The sequence below is a fragment of the Salmo trutta genome, chromosome 31 (assembly GCF_901001165.1).
Source record: "Salmo trutta chromosome 31, fSalTru1.1, whole genome shotgun sequence".
Taxonomy (NCBI): Eukaryota; Metazoa; Chordata; class Actinopteri; order Salmoniformes; family Salmonidae; genus Salmo; species Salmo trutta.
In genome coordinates this window covers 33683682-33700309 of record NC_042987.1, presented here as the reverse complement: position 1 = coordinate 33700309, position 16628 = coordinate 33683682, and the positions used below count along the sequence as shown (strand labels likewise).

General features: G+C 41.3%; 1 protein-coding gene, 5 non-coding genes and 1 pseudogene across 6 annotated transcripts; 1 reads left to right on the top strand and 6 right to left on the bottom strand.

Moving 5' to 3' along the window:
* Positions 1-6555: 6555 nt before the first annotated feature.
* Positions 6556-11912, bottom strand: LOC115170059 (eukaryotic initiation factor 4A-II-like; annotated as a pseudogene).
* LOC115170303 (small nucleolar RNA SNORA81) lies at positions 7810-7989 on the bottom strand. Its single transcript, XR_003871046.1, has one exon. It is a non-coding gene; the product is annotated as a small nucleolar RNA SNORA81 (small nucleolar RNA).
* Positions 8314-8494, bottom strand: LOC115170302 (small nucleolar RNA SNORA81). Its single transcript, XR_003871045.1, has one exon. It is a non-coding gene; the product is annotated as a small nucleolar RNA SNORA81 (small nucleolar RNA).
* Positions 9216-9286, bottom strand: LOC115170307 (small nucleolar RNA SNORD2). The gene has a single exon (XR_003871049.1). It is a non-coding gene; the product is annotated as a small nucleolar RNA SNORD2 (small nucleolar RNA).
* On the bottom strand, positions 9671-9744 carry LOC115170308 (small nucleolar RNA SNORD2). The gene has a single exon (XR_003871050.1). It is a non-coding gene; the product is annotated as a small nucleolar RNA SNORD2 (small nucleolar RNA).
* Positions 10670-10740, bottom strand: LOC115170305 (small nucleolar RNA SNORD2). The gene has a single exon (XR_003871048.1). It is a non-coding gene; the product is annotated as a small nucleolar RNA SNORD2 (small nucleolar RNA).
* A 1208-nt stretch (positions 11913-13120) lies between the features above and the next one.
* On the top strand, positions 13121-16568 carry LOC115170058 (DCN1-like protein 1). The gene is made up of 7 exons (XM_029726299.1): positions 13121-13237; positions 14017-14230; positions 14687-14855; positions 15098-15228; positions 15332-15414; positions 15578-15674; positions 15921-16568. The coding sequence occupies exons 1-7, from the start codon at positions 13136-13138 to the stop codon at positions 15995-15997; spliced, it is 873 nt and encodes a 290-aa protein (XP_029582159.1). The 5' UTR covers positions 13121-13135; the 3' UTR covers positions 15998-16568.
* The last annotated feature ends 60 nt before the right edge of the window (positions 16569-16628 follow it).

Here is a 16628-nt window from a genome sequence, read left to right as displayed (position 1 = left end):
AAATGATTTGCATTTTAATGAGGGAAATAAGTATTTGACCCCTCTGCAAAACATGACTTAGTACTTGGTGGCAAAACCCTTGTTGGCAATCACAGAGGTCAGACGTTTCTTGTAGTTGGCCACCAGGTTTGCACACATCTCAGGAGGGATTTTGTCCCACTCCTCTTTGCAGATCTTCTCCAAGTCATTAAGGTTTTGAGGCTGATGTTTGGCAACTCGAACCTTCAGCTCCCTCCACAGATTGTCTATGTGATTAAGGTCTGGAGACTGGCTAGGCCACTCCAGGACCTTAATGTGCTTCTTCTTGAGCCACTCCTTTGTTGCCTTGGCCGTGTGTTTTGCGTCATTGTCATGCTGGAATACCCATCCACAACCCATTTTCAATGCCCTGGCTGAGGGAAGGAGGTTCTCACCCAAGATGTGACGGTACATGGCCCGTCCATCGTCCCCTTGATGCGGTGAAGTTGTCCTGTCCCCTTAGCAGAAAAACACCCCCAAAGCATAATGTTTCCACCTACATGTTTGATAGTGGGGATGGTGCTCTTGGGGTCATAGGCAGCATTCCTCCTCCTCCAAACACGGCGAGTTGAGTTGATGCCAAAGAGCTCCATTTTGGTCTCATCTGACCACAACACTTTCACCCAGTTATCCTCTGAATCATTCCGATGTTCATTGGCAAACTTCAGACGGGCATGTATATGTGCTTTCTTGAGCAGGGGGACCTTGCGGGCGCTGCAGGATTTCAGTCCTTCACGGCGTAGTGTGTTACCAATTGTTTTCTTGGTGACTATGGTCCCAGCTGCCTTGAGATCATTGACAAGATCCTCCCGTGTAGTTCTGGGCTGATTCCTCACCGTTCTCATGATCATTGCAACTCCACGAGGTGAGATCTTGCATGGAGCCCCAGGCCGAGGGAGATTGACAGTTCTTTTGTGTTTCTTCCATTTGCGAATAATCGCACCAACTGTTGCCACCTTCTCACCAAGCTGCTTGGCGATGGTCTTGTAGCCCATTCCAGCCTTGTGTAGGTCTACAATCTTGTCCCTGACATCCTTGGAGAGCTCTTTGGTCTTGGCCATGATGGAGAGTTTGGAATCTGATTGATGGATTGCTTCTGTGGACAGGTGTCTTTTATACAGGTAAAAAACTGAGATTAGGAGCACTCCCTTTAAGAGTGTGCTCCTAATCTCAGCTCGTTACCTGTATAAAACACACCTGGGAGCCAGAAATCTTTCTGATTGAGAGGGGGTCAAATACTTATTTCCCTCATTAAAATGCAAATCAATTTATAACATTTTTGACATGCGTTTTTCTGGATTGTTTTGTTGTTATCCTGTCTCTCACTGTTCAAATAAACCTAACATTAAAATTATAGACTGATCATTTCTTTGTCAGTTGGCAAACGTACAAAATCAGCAGGGGATCAAATACTTTTTTCCCTCACTGTATTAGTGGTGACTAGTGACATACTGTACCCATGGTTGGCATACCCAGACTACATGACAGGGATGGGTTATCATGTGTGAGTGCCAAAAGGGTCTGTTACGAGGTGGAAAATTCCACAGAGATTTGAAGTATAATGCATATCAGCTGATCTCTTATCATTAATGAACATTAATGAATTGTTCTGTAAATTAAAGGAGGATGCAGGTGGGAAATATACAGCTTGTTTCAAGCAATTTCTTTGTATTACATTTGGAAACCCTAACCAAAGCATATAGGAAGCCTTTTCAACCTGTCGCAAAGCAAATAAGAAACAAACAATGAGGTGATATAGACTAACTGTGAAACAAATTCATCTCAGAGAAAGGTTGTTGTACCACAGAACATATCCAAGCCCTTTCATGGGTTCTCTCTCTTCACCATAGCAACTGTATGTTGAGCAGCGGGTGGGGGAGTGGGTTAGATGAGAGTGACACACAAGCCTCACCACAAAGCTCTGGGTTGTGTTCCTGTGGACATTCTGCATGATGGCTATACAAGCCGGTGGAGGTTCTTCCAGGATGTACGTCTGTAGAAATATTTAATACAATGAAACATAAGCCTGTAAATTAAATAATTGTAATCATTATAACTATGAACTATTGAGGGCAAGATGAGAATATTAAGCAAATAAATGCCTCCTTGCCAGTGTCTATATACACTATATATACAAAATGGTAAGCCATACAAGCTCCCAGAACGGGACCGCAGAGTGCTGAAACACGTAAAAATCATCTGTCCTCGGTTGCAACACTCACTACCGAGTTCTAAATGACCTCTAGAAGCAACATGAACAGAAGAACAGAGCTTCATGAAATGGGTTTCCGTGGCTGAGCAGCACACAAGCCTAAGATCACCATGAACAATGCCAAGCATCGGTTGGAATGGTGTAAAGCTCACCGCCATTGGACTCTGGGCAGAGAACGCTACCTGCCCCAATGCATAGTGCCAACTGTAACGTTTGGTGGAGCAGGAATAATGGTCTGGGGCTGTTTTTCATGGTTTGGGCTCTAGGCCCCTTTGTTTCAGTGAAGGGAAATCTTAAAGCTACAGCATACAATGACATTCTAGATCAGTGGTCACCAACCTTTTCTGAGTCAAGATCACTTTCGCAGTCAAAAAGCAAGCTGAGATCTACTGCTCTGATTCTCATTCCTACAAACAGTTTTGTAGGAATGAGGTTTGGGCAGTAGGCCTAATACATTATCACAGCATATTGGCTATATGATTGGCCTGCCAATATTGTTAATCAGACCATATTATATATTATAACGCAGGGCTATCGATACTTGGCTACTCATTCATTGCAGCTGCAGCCCGAGCGGAAGTATGGAGAAGCGAGTTTTGTAATAGTGTTGAATAAAAACAGTGACAGTGCTGAATATAAACTTAACCATGAAGTCACTCAGAAAAACAGCAGCTCTTTGCTGTATTCATTGACAGTCTCTCCGTGGTCATTGTTTTAAAAGTTATTCAATCTTACGTAACCTATTAAACTTGGCTGTGGCCAGGGTCATGGAAGCTCTGGAGCCACGGTGATTTGAGCTATCTGATTGGGCAGCGCAGTAGGTGTACTCGATTTAGTCACAGATTTGCCGGTCCGCCGGGTAGGCGGAGTTTGTCTCATGGGAACACTTTGCTTACCCTGTGCGCAGGACTTTTGAATCTAGTGCACCTACCGGCAACAGCTCAACGAGATTTTAAAAAAGGAATGCAAGCCTTTATCGTTTTTTTTTTTTTTTACAGAAATATTTGGTGATCGACTAGGAATGCCTTGAAGATCGACCAGTCTCGATCGACCGGCTGGAAATTATGTGCTTCCAACTTTTTGGCAACAGTTTGGGGGAAGGCCTTTTCCTGTTTTAGCATGACAATGCCCCGTGCACAAAGCAAGTCCATACATAAATGGTTTGTTGAGATCGGTGTGGAAAAACCTGCACAGAGCCCTGACCTCAACCCCATCGAACACCTTTGGGATGAATTGGAATGCCGACTGCGAGCGAGCCAGGCCTAATTGCCCACATCAGTGCCTAACCTGACTAATACTCTTATGGCTGAATTGAAGCAAGTCCCAGCAGAAATGTTCCAACATCTAGTGGAAAGCCTTCCCAGAAGAGTGGAGGCTGTTATAGCAGCAAAGGGGGGGGACCAACTCCATATTAATGGCCATGATTTTGGAATTAGATGTTCGATGAGCAGGTGTCCACATACTTTTGGTCATGTAGTGTATCAACTTCAAATGTTTTTGTCTTTCTAGATCAGGCTGACTCAAAGACTTGTGGGGGAGAGTAATCTAGCCCATTGCTACAGCATGTTGTCATGCATGCCTCAGAGACAGTAGCCTCAAAACTATAGCTCTATTGTTGTTGATGTAAAACTTTAAAACTTGGGACTTTTCTGTCTCCATAATGACCGTCAAAACTAGTTTTGAGGAAGTACATTTCTGATCTGTTGCATAAAGTAAGATAAGAATTGGTAGAATCGTTCAAAACCAAATAAATTGGTCGGTGCTATGAAGGATACTTGGGACGTCCCTATCCTAAACACTAACCTTAACTTTAAAATGTCAAGTTCAATAGGGGAAAGATATCCCAAAATCACAGACCCCAAAAAATCCCCCTTTCTTTCTGTTTTGGGCATATTTTCTCGTGGGCCTTTCTCCTATTTCTGCGTTTTCTTAGTATAATGGCCCACGACTTGTTCTGAAAGAGGTGCGTAGGAATATCTTTGGGATTAGCCGTTCTCCAAACATCTGGCCTGTTTCCAAGGCAACTGCACAACGAGAATTCACACAAATGATTAAGAGGGGCCCAAAACATGGTTCAACAACCTACCTCCCACAATTCATAGCTACTACTGCAGTGCACCTGTAACTTTCATTTTGCCATTGAAAGGTCCTGTTCAGTGACACAACTACCCAAATATATTCCATTTTCTTGTTTGCATCACTTATTATTGGAGCTTTACAATGGTCAACCAGTTTTTCTCCAGTCCTTTGGAAGACCAGTTTCTCAATCCGAAAAACATTTAACAATGCAGGAGAACTGGTCCAGGTGGAATCAGCCAATCTCTATCCAAATGTCCAATTAGTTTATTTTTTCTTCTCTCTACCCTCCCAATGCGGTCCTGCCAGCATAATTGCATTGACTTCTGTGAACGTGGGAGTCAAAGAACAAAGTTGATGTGCTAAAAATACATGCATTTACCATATCATAGACAATTACACATTCACTGAGGTGCTCAGTGCCCCTGAGGCAGACTATAATTATAACTAACCTGCCTGCCTCCAATTTACACAGAGGCACAGAGATAGAGAATTTATATAGCTAAATTCAACAGATTAAACTAAAGGCCATACAAACTTTCCTGCTTTATTGCTATAAACAGAAACAGTACTATTGTGATCTGTACAGTGCTTTCAGAAAAGTATTCACACCCATAGACTTTTTCCACATTTTGTTGTGTTATAAAGTGGGATTAAAATGGAATTCCACCAATCAGGCCAGACAGAAGCCACCCAGTAAAAGGCAGGACAACCCGCTTGGAGTTAAAAAGGCACCTAAAGACTCTCAGACCATGAGAAACAAAACTCTCTGGTCTGATTTAACCAGGTTTGAACTCTTTGGCCTGAATGCCAAGCATCACATCTGGAAGAAACCATGCACCATCCTTAAGGTGAAGCATGGTGGTGGCAGCATCATGCTGTGGAGATGTTTCCAGCAGCAGGGACTGGAAGACTAGTCAGGATCGAGGGAGATGAACGGAACAAAGTACAGACAGATCCTTGAAAACCTGCTCCAGTGCTCATAACCTCAGACTGGGGTAAAGGTTCACCTAACAGGACAATGACCCTAAGCACACAGCCAAGACAACACAGGAGTGGCTTTGGGACAAGTCTCCTTGTGTGGCCCAGCTCAAATCTCGAGTGGCCCTTGAGTAGCCCAGCCCTCCCTAAATGTCCTTGAGCAGCCCAGCCAGAGCATGGATTTGAACATCTCTGGAGACCTGAAAATAGCTGTGCAGCAAACTCCCCATCCAACCTGACAGAGCTTGAGAGGACTGTGTACCAGTACCCCTGTATATAGCCCCGCTGTTCTTATTTACTGCTGCTATTTATGTTTTTCTTTACTCATACGTTTATTAAAATTGCATCATTGGTTAAGGGCTTGTAAACAAGCATTTCACTGTAAGTATTCAAAAAGCGACAAATAAAATTTGATTTAATCTGCATAGAAAGCCACAATTCTCCAACTGACAAAGCATGGGTTTGGTGAGTCAGCCAGATCAGAGGCAGTAGGGATGACGAGTAGGGATAAGTCACAAGGGTTCACTCCATTGTGAAAAGCTCTGCTGTTGTAGGCCCTAACAGTTTATGCACCGTTTGTGCAATTAATGTCTTGTGTAGCTTTGCTGACATGCATCTTTTTAAGTGCGAGTTTGCGCCACAAAGATTTACATGCTAAAACCACCACAAGTCATTAGCCTGCACCTCCACTAGTTATTTTCAGCTGTGTACCCCCACACATTGACTAAGTACATAGTACTGAGCAAAGGGTCTGAATACTTATGCAAGTGTTTTTTTTTAAATTAGCAAAAATGTCAACCTGTTTTTGCTTTGTCATTATGCTGTGTAGATTGAGGGGCAGCACCAGGGGAAAGTATCAATTGTCATACTTTAGTAAATACTTTCCTTAAAACTGTGTTGTTTGTTAAAGGGCTTGCAAGTAAGCATTTCAGTTAGATCCACACCTTTTGTATTCAGCACATATGACAAATACAATTTGCAAACCAAAACATGCACCCAGGAGGGGACCTCTAAGAGTTTGGGAAACCTTGATTTACAGGGCTGCAGATGTGACCACGGGAAACATTTCACAAAAAAATGTTATTGGACAGTTAGTATCATATACACTAGTGATGGGGGTGGGGCTACAAACTCACATCCAGACAGAGCCAGCTCTAGCCTGTTGAGGGCCCCCAAGTAAAAGTGTGTGAACCACTGGTTTAGAAGGCTCAAATAACATGCAATTGTGTCAAAGGCTATGTAACAAGTAGGTTATTCACCATACATCATTTAGTACAACAAGGTTGTTTTATTAAGACATTCAGTTGTAGGGAAATGGCTACACTTCAAAGTTGAGATTAGGACAAACACATTACACAAAATAGTTAAACTGAGGATTTGACGAAGCGTATGTGGTACACTTAAATTAAGTCAAAATAAATAAAAAAAATCCAGGTGAGCCAAATGAATAACATTGAAGCAGACTTATTACACAGCACATGTTAGCATAACATAATACCACACTTACGGTAAAGAAAATCCACACCTTAATTGTACAAGGAAATAAATTACTGGTAAGAACATACTGTTTAGTCTCCACAGCTTGTGGTTTCAACCAGCAAACTCACGGTTAGAATCTATAACTGTCCATGAGACCACCATATCTTACAGATATCACAAGTCTGACTCAAGGAAAGCATTGAGAAGTTTTCCTCAAATGACTAACGAGTGTAAGACAGCTAGCAATGCTTCAAAATCCTCAACACCCAGGTTCAAATCAGGTCAGCCACGTTCAAAGGCATCCCATCCACTGATGTATTGTAAAACAGCTCGATGTCACGAAGAATTCACTTGTCCTCTGTCAAAGTTTATAGCCACACCTCTGCCAAAACGGCCACCACGACCAACTCTGGAGAAATGGGGAGGAGGAACAATCTTTAGGTCCAGGTCTGCTTTCCAAATACAGTCTAAGCACATCTTCCAGTTAGGCAGGGACTGGACATACCTGTGAATACAATTCTCTTTGTAGGAAGGTCATAGTTGATGACCAGGGAACCCTGCTGCACATCAATTCCTCGAGCCTGGATATCAAAGCAAACACCAGTTAGACTCAAGTTGAAGCTTAATCAGATTAACCAAACATTTCATTGTAAATGTAGTCTGACATTAAGTAACAGATTCCTACAGAGAGAGAAGCCCGTGGTGGAGAACAGACATTTCATCTCCCAAAAGGTGTTACTGCTAAGCCATGAAAGGGCAGTCGCAGAGAAAAACCATTTGGGATAACAATTACATTATAATTCATGGAGCAATGTTTGACGGCCTTACCAGAGATTGGTAAGTCCCTTGAGTTCATCTTCTCGGTCAGCCAGTCGACCTTCCTCCTGGTATTGAGGAAGATGACTCGAGTGATTGTTAGCGTCTCGTACAGGTCGCACAATGTGTCCAACTTCCACCCCTGGAAGAAATATGAGGGGAACTTAATTCACCGACCAGACAAGCCTTACAACATACACAACTTCTAAATGGAAAATTACCAGAAATATTGTAGCGCAGAATCTTGAGACAAAGGACACTGGACATTAAGAAAGAGGTCCGCCCAAGCCTCATTTCAACCCTGGCTTTACTGTCCTTCCTTGGTGTACCCATGCTTACATGACCGCAAGAGCCAAGCCCGAAGGCATCGCCCCCACAATTTTAGCAGGGTGCTTTAAAAAGAAGGGAAACACTATACACATTGACTACAGAAACTCAAAATTAACAAATGGATATATTTGTATTTATTAAGGATCCCCTTTGTTGCAGCCAGTCTTCCTTCTCAACACTACCCACCTCTCGTTCTACATTGCTGTAGAACTGCTCAACACCCGCTAGGGTAAGCTCTTCTTTTTTCACCAGAATGTGAATGGGCTCTTGCATGACCTTCCTGGTCACCTCCAACACACCAGTAGGCATGGTGGCTGACAGGACAACCTGCGCAGCATTAGAAGAAACACTAGTAAAAAAATCACAACTAAAGGAAATGCACTCATCTAAAGTCACTGATTAATTGTTGCACTGGGCCTCGAGACAGGAGGTCAACGAACATTAAGAAAGAGGTTCGGCCACAACTCTTTTCCGGCACAATGCAAAATGCTCTCCTTCCACACAATACTCTGCTAGCATTATTGCCTAAACCAAGTGTTACCTGGATTCTGCAATTTTAGCACAGTTCTTTTATATGGAAGTTGGGTGACTGGGGCAGAGACAAGTCCATAACGATTGCCTTGTGGCAACAAGGATGAACTTTAATTTTCTACAGCAAGGCTCTAGAATTGAATCTGGAACTCAATACATATTTACAAGTAAAATGGGCAATATACAAAAGAGGCCTACTTGAACGTGTGCTCAGTGTCTGGACGATCTCATATTGGATCCTTGAAGCCATGACTAAGCATCTCAGCTTCTTCCAGGACAAACATCTTGATGCTTTTTGGAGCTTTAAGTAATAGAGGGCACAACTTAAAATCTGCACTGTGGTCAAGCCAAACTAAGATATCTAAAGCATGCCAATGGACAAGTTATAGATATGGATATGATCTATAGAAAAATTGTATTAATTTACCTCTGCATTATTGGCTAAAAGCGTATAGGCAAGCATTTGACAGTAAGGCCTATACTTGTTGCATTCGGCACATGTGACAAATACAATTTCATTTGAACACAAGTCAGTCAGATACTTACTGATATCGCCTGTTAAGCATTTCAAACACCCGGCCTGGAGTTCCTACCACAGTGTGGGGGGGGACTCAGCCTGCAGCTTCTGCATCTCGTTGTGGACATTAGTGCCCCAATTTAGGCATTGCAGGCAGCCCCCATAAGTCCCCTTCTGGATCTAAGAAAACAGATCAAACAAATATATCATGTCGATTTGCTCTTGGCACCAATGTATTATACAGCACTCAAGTTTGAGTGATCAGTATAACAGGTTGTCACCATTATCAGGTCTGTCCCGAAAGATGAAATGCCATCATTTCACTCACTTGTTACAGAACAGAAAGCCCCTGCCAAGTAGTCAGGTCAACTTTCAGACCAATGCAGTCATGGACGGACTACACCAATCCTAAAAGAGATCCACCTCCTTTAACCCAATTAGCTGATTTTGCATGAAGAAATTTGGGGAAAAATACCTTTTTAGTTTGAGATTGTCCAAATATGCCCCCTCGGTCTGATACACGCAAGTTTCTTGACCTCAGGTACAGCATACCTGCTGAGCCAGCTCCCTGGTGGGTCCCTTTCTACAGGATAGAGATGGCAAACGTGGCCATCTTGCCCGTGCCTGACTGGGCGATGACGTCACAGCCTGTGAACAGAAAAAGGGTTTTATGATCAGAATTTAAATTTAGTCCCGCTTTGCCCAGTGACAATTGATCAGTAATACTAAAAAGTTGGTCTCCATTGCTGTCAATCCCAAAAGATGGTATGGCATCTTGTCGCTCAAGAAAGTTCAACTTGCAATTATACTGAACCAAAATATAAACACATGTTAAGTTGTTCCCATGTTTCATGAGATGAAATAAAAAGATTACAGAAAATATCCATAGACAAAACACCTTTTGCTCAAATTTTGGGCATAAATTTGTTTATATCACCATTAGTCAGCATTTCTACTTTCCCAAGACAGCCCAGACAGGTGAGGCATATCAAGAAGCTAATTAAACAGCATGATAATTACAGCTGTACCTTGTGCCAAGGACAATAAAAGGCCACAAATGAGCAGTTGTCATAGTGGCAGACATCTCAAATTGAGTGTGCAATTAGCATGCTGACTGCAAGATCATCAACCAGAGATGTCGCCAGATAGAAAAATTAACATTCAATTACCATAAGCGTTTTAGAGAAATTTGTCACTATGTACAACCACCCACAACTGCAGACCACATGCAGCTAAACCAGTCTAGGACCCCCACATCCAGCTCTCACTGGTGGGTATTTCTGTCTGTAATAAAGCCCTTGTGGGCTGGGCCTGGTTCCCAAGTGAGTGGGCCTATGCCCTTCCACCCATGGCTACACTCCTGCCCAGTCATGTGAAATCCATAGATTAGGGCCTAATTAATTTAAAAAATATATAATTTACTTCTATGAACTATAACTTAATAAAATCTTTCAAATTGTTGCATTTATTGCTAACAAGCCATTGATTTGCATACCTTTAATACAAGGAATGACTGCCCTCTTGAATGGCTGATGGCATCTCAAAACCAAACGCATAGATACCCCTAAGGAATGTCTCCTTCTGGACCATGTCATTGAAGTTGTCCGTAATCTTGTTCCAGTTGCTCTGCACAATAAGAGTATTCTGTTTACACATTGTTTCAATGACAAGTGTTTGAGATGACATCGAGTTACTGCAGGCCTAAGCTTGAGTGATCAGTATTAAAAGTTGTCACCATTATCAGGTCTGTCCCGAAAGATGAAATGCCATCATTTCACTCGCTACTGAAAATAACTGAAATCCACTATAACAAGTGGCACGCAAAAAGCTCTTGGTCTGAGGTTGACCTATGCATACATAGATGGACTACTCCAATGAGAACTCTTAAACTAATTAAGCATTTAGAGTTGAGTTGAAAATACCTCTGAAACATCAGGCTCCACCATCATGTTCAGATCTCTTGAGCTATTGGAGAAATAAGGGTCAGCGTCAGACATGGAAAAACAGCGCAACCAAAAACAATTCATTAAATATGGTTATTGGGCGACGGTTGAATCAATTACAGGAAAATCCAAGTCAGCCATGTGCGAAGGTAGAAAACGTGTGATACAGTAAAATGTAAAAAAGTTGTCTATATAGATAATTAGTTTCAGTTCCGAAAGATGGGATGTCAATATTTAACAAGTCGTCCAAAAACTCTAAATGACATGTTACTTATCGAGCTAGGCCTGTGCTGTCCCAATTTCACCAACTGTTGGTTGGGCGCGCACGTGTCTCGTACGGTAATCTCGGTTGAGGCTGACATGACCCCGAAATTCGACGAGATGAACTCACATTATTCGCTAATAGTTTATTTCCATAGTGTGTATTTTAATTCTGCGGCAAGCCAACTCAGTGCGTCGCAAGTTAACGTTAGTTTAGCCGAGCAAGCTGGAACTAGGCCATGGATGACACATTAATAACAAAGTAGTCAAAAGTCTGATTACATCAGTTAAATGTACAAATTATGTCTTGGTAACTACTATAGTCCACTGCTTTTATTTGCATACTACGAGTCGGATGTGCCCTGCCATCTTCGCAGATATTTAAAGTAGTTAACATTAGCTAGTTAACGTTACCTAAATTAATGCCAATGGGTCCGGCGTAAACCAGCTAGTTTCCTCTGAATATCTGCAAGATGCATGGAAAACGCATATCTATAAATACATGTACTTTTAATTTGTGACTATAATTGTAAATGAAAATGCTTCTTTTTTTTGTTTTACCTGTTGTAATCAGGAGAGTCGCCAGACATGATCCGTCTCCAACTTCTACATGCGACTGGAAAGGTCTACGTGGAGGAGGACAAGCGCTTTTATATAGCCGGACTATTTTCACTGAAATGTAAAAATTATATTTATTCGACACGACTTTCTCAACACAACAACACAATATTTTTTAATATACAAATAATTATGTTTTATGTGTTAATAGTGTGAAGTTTCATTCTATAAAGATAAAAAAAAAATATTTAGACTATATTTTATAACGGAATGATACTACAGCACAAATTGCATGTGCTTCGGTTGCTACGGCGTCCTCATCATGTCAAAATTTAGGGAATGGAAAATGTAATGGTCAGTGCTATCTGGATTCCTGGGGATGTCCCTACCCTAAATCCTAACCCTAATCCTACCATAACCCTTACCTAACCCTAACCTTAACCATTTTAAATGTCAACCACAATGGGGTAGGGACGTCCCAAGGATCTTAGATAGCAAGGATGCAGGAGTACCTTTGCCATGACAACATATATATCAGTTTTATGATATAATTTCTAACCTCAAACAGACTCCTATTTTTCTCATGTCAAAATGCCCTGTTTTACCACTCATACATTTTTGGGATTATTATCAAATTAGTTATAGCTGTTAAATTAGTTAGCCCCATGTCAAAAAAAGCTAGCCCCATGTCAAAAATGCAAAACTGAGGCTTGAATGCAAAATAAAGATGTTTATTAAAACATCATTAGTGGCCAAAAAAATCATAGTGCAAGAAAGTGCATAAATAAAAAACCTACAGCAAACTCAGCAAACTCTGTTTGCAGTTCATTGTGATCATTACTGCATCTTTTAATGACACTCAATGGAGAACATGGAGTACATTACAAAAAATATGTAATTGGTTGGCATTGATTCCAGTGTTTGTGTAATGAGTGGTATAGATAGAGCATTATTATACAAAATATATTTTGGGGATAACACACTGCAATATCATGGGAACAGAATACTAATTACAATAGTAGCTATATTAATAATACTTTTGAGAGATTTTGTAATATATGCAATTTACATATTCTGTATTGTATTCTTATGGTTGGGGCTGGTAAAGAGGTATTGTGTGTCTGTCTATCTGTTCAATTTGAAACATAAGAATCTGGTATCCAGGCAGGATTAATGTTTTTGGGTGGTATCTGATCTAGTAAATTCTATGTCTGGTATACTAGCATAGCATTTCTGCCCCACTCACAAAGTGTCCACCACCAACTAACCATTATGTCAATGGTTAAGATACACTAACCAACCATTATGTCTAATAAGATACACTATGCTACAGTCCGTAGTCCGTAGACATACATACGGACCATGTCTGACTAAATATGGCGACCTGGAAAAGTGATATGTAGCAACACCAACATGACAGGCATCTGTTGTGTCCAAACTGCGCATGAGCGGAAAAGGGTGGAAGAGAGCGAGGCAGCTGGATGGGAAAAAGGGAGTCGGGCAATTACAAACATGGTGAAGAATACGTTTATTTATCTCGTTTTTTATGTTTATTTTTAGTTATCCCATACACCGTTGATCAAATGAACACCCTAAACACAGAATTTTTAGACAAACTTGTTTAAAATGTTATCTGCTAGCATTGCAAAGGTAACGTTAGCTAGTTGTTAGCTAGCTAGCTTTTCAGCAACTCGACTGTATTTCGGTTCATTGTCATTGAACAACCTAGGTGGCTTGTCAATACTGCAGCATAGGTAGGTTGTCAGACAGTTCTAGTCAACAACAGCTACTAGACAGTCAGTTTAGCTATCTAAAGATTTAAACGTTGCTAAAGAAGCCGGCCAATCTCGGCTAGCTGGTCGTTCAAATGAACATTATGCGCCGTCGCGGATCATAGCTTTGACTAGGCCTGTTTGTTTTGCCTATGAACGCCGTGGCTAAGTTAAGAGTGGATATTGGATAGAATGTGTGAATGCCACAATAACTTAATTGTTGTGCTCAGCCTCCGTATGTCATGCCAATACTTTTCTGCATCCAAACCGTTCATGTATAGTCGATTAAGCAGTTTTGCGTTGTTGATACCTAGAGGAAAGTCATTAGGCTAAGTAGCTTTCCAAAACGACCTCCGTGGCTATAAGCCAGCTACACCAGAAGAAGTGTGCAATGCATGTATTGTCAGGTTTGCAGACTTCTACCCAAGGCTATACAGTTTTGAAAGCTCACAATTCTGAGCATGAGTAGAGCTACATTTCTGTCATTGTGTTTGTTCTGTAAACGTCTGTGTTGTTCCCCAGAACAAGCTGAAGTCCTCACAGAAGGATAAAGTTCGACAGTTCATGATCTTCACACAATCAAATGAGAAGACGGCATTGACCTGTCTGTCACAGAATGACTGGAAACTAGATGTCTCCACAGACAACTTTTTCCAAAATCCAGATCTCTACCATTCAAATCTAAAGGGAGTGTTGGACAAGAAAAGGTTAGAACAGCTCTACAACAGATACAGAGGTAAATGTCATCTTTTTTTTCACATCTCTGTCTATGCTGGATGTACTATAATAATATATGCCATTTAGCAGACGCTTTTATCCAACGCGACTTGGTCATGCGTGCATACATTTCTAAGTATGGGTGGTCCCATCGAACCCACTATCCTGGCATTGCAAGCACCAGGCTCCTCTACCAACTGAGCTACAGAGGGCTTGTCAAGTGCACAAGACAGTACTATGGTACTGTAAGTAAAAACAATAGCAGTATAACTGACTGTAAAAAAATAAATACTGCCATAGGCCATGCATGATGTCGAAACACATAACTCACCTTTGACCACCAAAATCGAATAAAATTGATATCATTAAATAAAGACATATATTTGGCAGTCTATTTACCCCTTTGTCAGTCAAGTTGCTCAAAAGTGGCAAAGTATTAATTGAACACCATTTTTTTGCCTTATCCTTCACTCAGACCCACAAGATGACAACAAGATTGGTATAGATGGTATCCAGCAGTTCTGTGACGACCTGGGCCTGGACCCGGCCAGTATTAGTGTGCTCTTCATCGCCTGGAAGTTCCGGGCTGCAACACAGTGCGAGTTCTCCAGACAGGAGTTCATGGATGGGATGACAGAACAAGGGTGAGGAGGGCCTTTGAAGAGAGAGAGAGGTTTCACTTAATTTCTGGAGCCAATTTAATTGACAATGTGTGCGTGTGTGCGTTCATTCATTTCATCATGTAATTATAGAGGAAATTGTTTGTTGTCATCCATCAGTCACTGAGTTGTGTAACAGAATGTAGGCTAAGCTCTTCTTTCTCCACATCAGATAGGCTAACCCTTAAACTTGTACTTGGTGCTAAAGCTTATTTTGTTCTCCTCAGGTGTGACAGTATAGAGAAACTAAAAGCCCAACTACCAAAAATGGAGCAAGAGTTAAAAGACCAAGGGAAATTTAAGGACTTTTACCAGTTTACATTTAACTTTGCAAAGAATCCTGGCCAGAAAGGTTTGGGTAAGCAATACATTTTGACATTCCTGATCTATTTTCATAGTCTACTCTGCTCATTGGACTTGGATTTCTCTCAGACATGTCCTCATTGTTGTGCATTTTCTAGACTTAGAAATGGCAATTGCGTATTGGAATTTAGTACTGGCTGGAAGATTCAAATTCCTGGACCTGTGGAACAAATTTTTAGTGGTAAGTTATTTTCTATTAATTGAAATGAGTAGACTTTATTGATCCACACAGTGTGGAAATTGGATGGGTTTGCTTCAGTTTAAGGCTTCAATAAACATGATAAATGAAGGCTAGTTGTTTCTTTTGAAGCACATTTTTATATTTTCTTCTACTTTCCCTGCAGGAGCACCATAAACGATCAATCCCTAAGGACACCTGGAACCTCTTGTTAGACTTCAGCACAATGATAACTGATGACATGTCCAATTACGACGAGGAAGGTTTGTGTTTTTGTGTACTAAGGCTGAACTATAGCAACCCATTGCCTCAGGTCAGGTGCATGACAATGGAATCAGTTGTGAATGGAATAATATGGAGCCAGCCCACTTGTTGCCTCTCCCAACAACCACCAGAGTTGATAAGTAATTTTTTCTTGCTTAACCCTATATCTGTTGTGCTTCCTTTTAGAAAAAGCTAGTTGAATTTTATGCATGAAACATCTGTCATTTTTGTCTCCTTCCTCCAAGGAGCATGGCCAGTCCTCATTGACGATTTTGTGGAGTTTGCACGACTGCACATCGGGACCAAAAGCACCGCTGTCTAGGGACCGCCCAAACTCGGAGGAACGTCCATACGTTTGTTTATACAAAAAACACACAACCGAGGCGGAGAAACGGAGCACAGGGGACTGCACTGAGCTGAGATCTATGTTGCCTTTTCCAACCCTCAGGACTGAGATGTTTTACACAACAGACAATATAAAAGGCATATCTCCTCGTCGGTCATCTTGTGGTGGTTTGGGATTTTATCTTTAGTATGGGGCTTTTTTCGTGTCAACTCTAGCCAACTGGAGAGGAGTCGCCATCCTGGACCTTACAGTTCCTGTCCCAGTGTTTAGTTGACACAGTCGAGGTTCATGTGAAGCAAACCGACACCCCGAAAAGACAAATACAATTGTATCGTATTCTAAACACGAGGGTCCGTGAGGGAATGCCATTCTTTAAATATTAAATTAAATTTTAATACTTTGTGTGCATTCCTGCTATGAATATGAATTTTGTTTTATGAGACTTGTGTGACAGAACAGTACAAAAACATTTGATTGTAATTTTTGTTAGTTTTAAGCATAATGCTATTCCAGTACAAATGTATACGGTAATAAATGTTTAAATTTTATATTTCTTTGATGTGTGTTGATAATGGTGATGCGCTCTTGTCTGTCATATTTCTCTCTG

Excerpts from the sequence above, each read along its gene's own strand:
- LOC115170058 (XM_029726299.1), top strand. The coding sequence starts at position 13,136 with ATGACAGGCATCTGTTGTGTCCAAACTGCGCATGAGCGGAAAAGGGTG. Across the intron at positions 15,229-15,331 it reads TCCTGGCCAGAAAGGTTTGG|ACTTAGAAATGGCAATTGCG; the intron begins GTAAGCAATACA and ends TGCATTTTCTAG. Across the intron at positions 15,675-15,920 it reads GTCCAATTACGACGAGGAAG|GAGCATGGCCAGTCCTCATT; the intron begins GTTTGTGTTTTT and ends CCTTCCTCCAAG.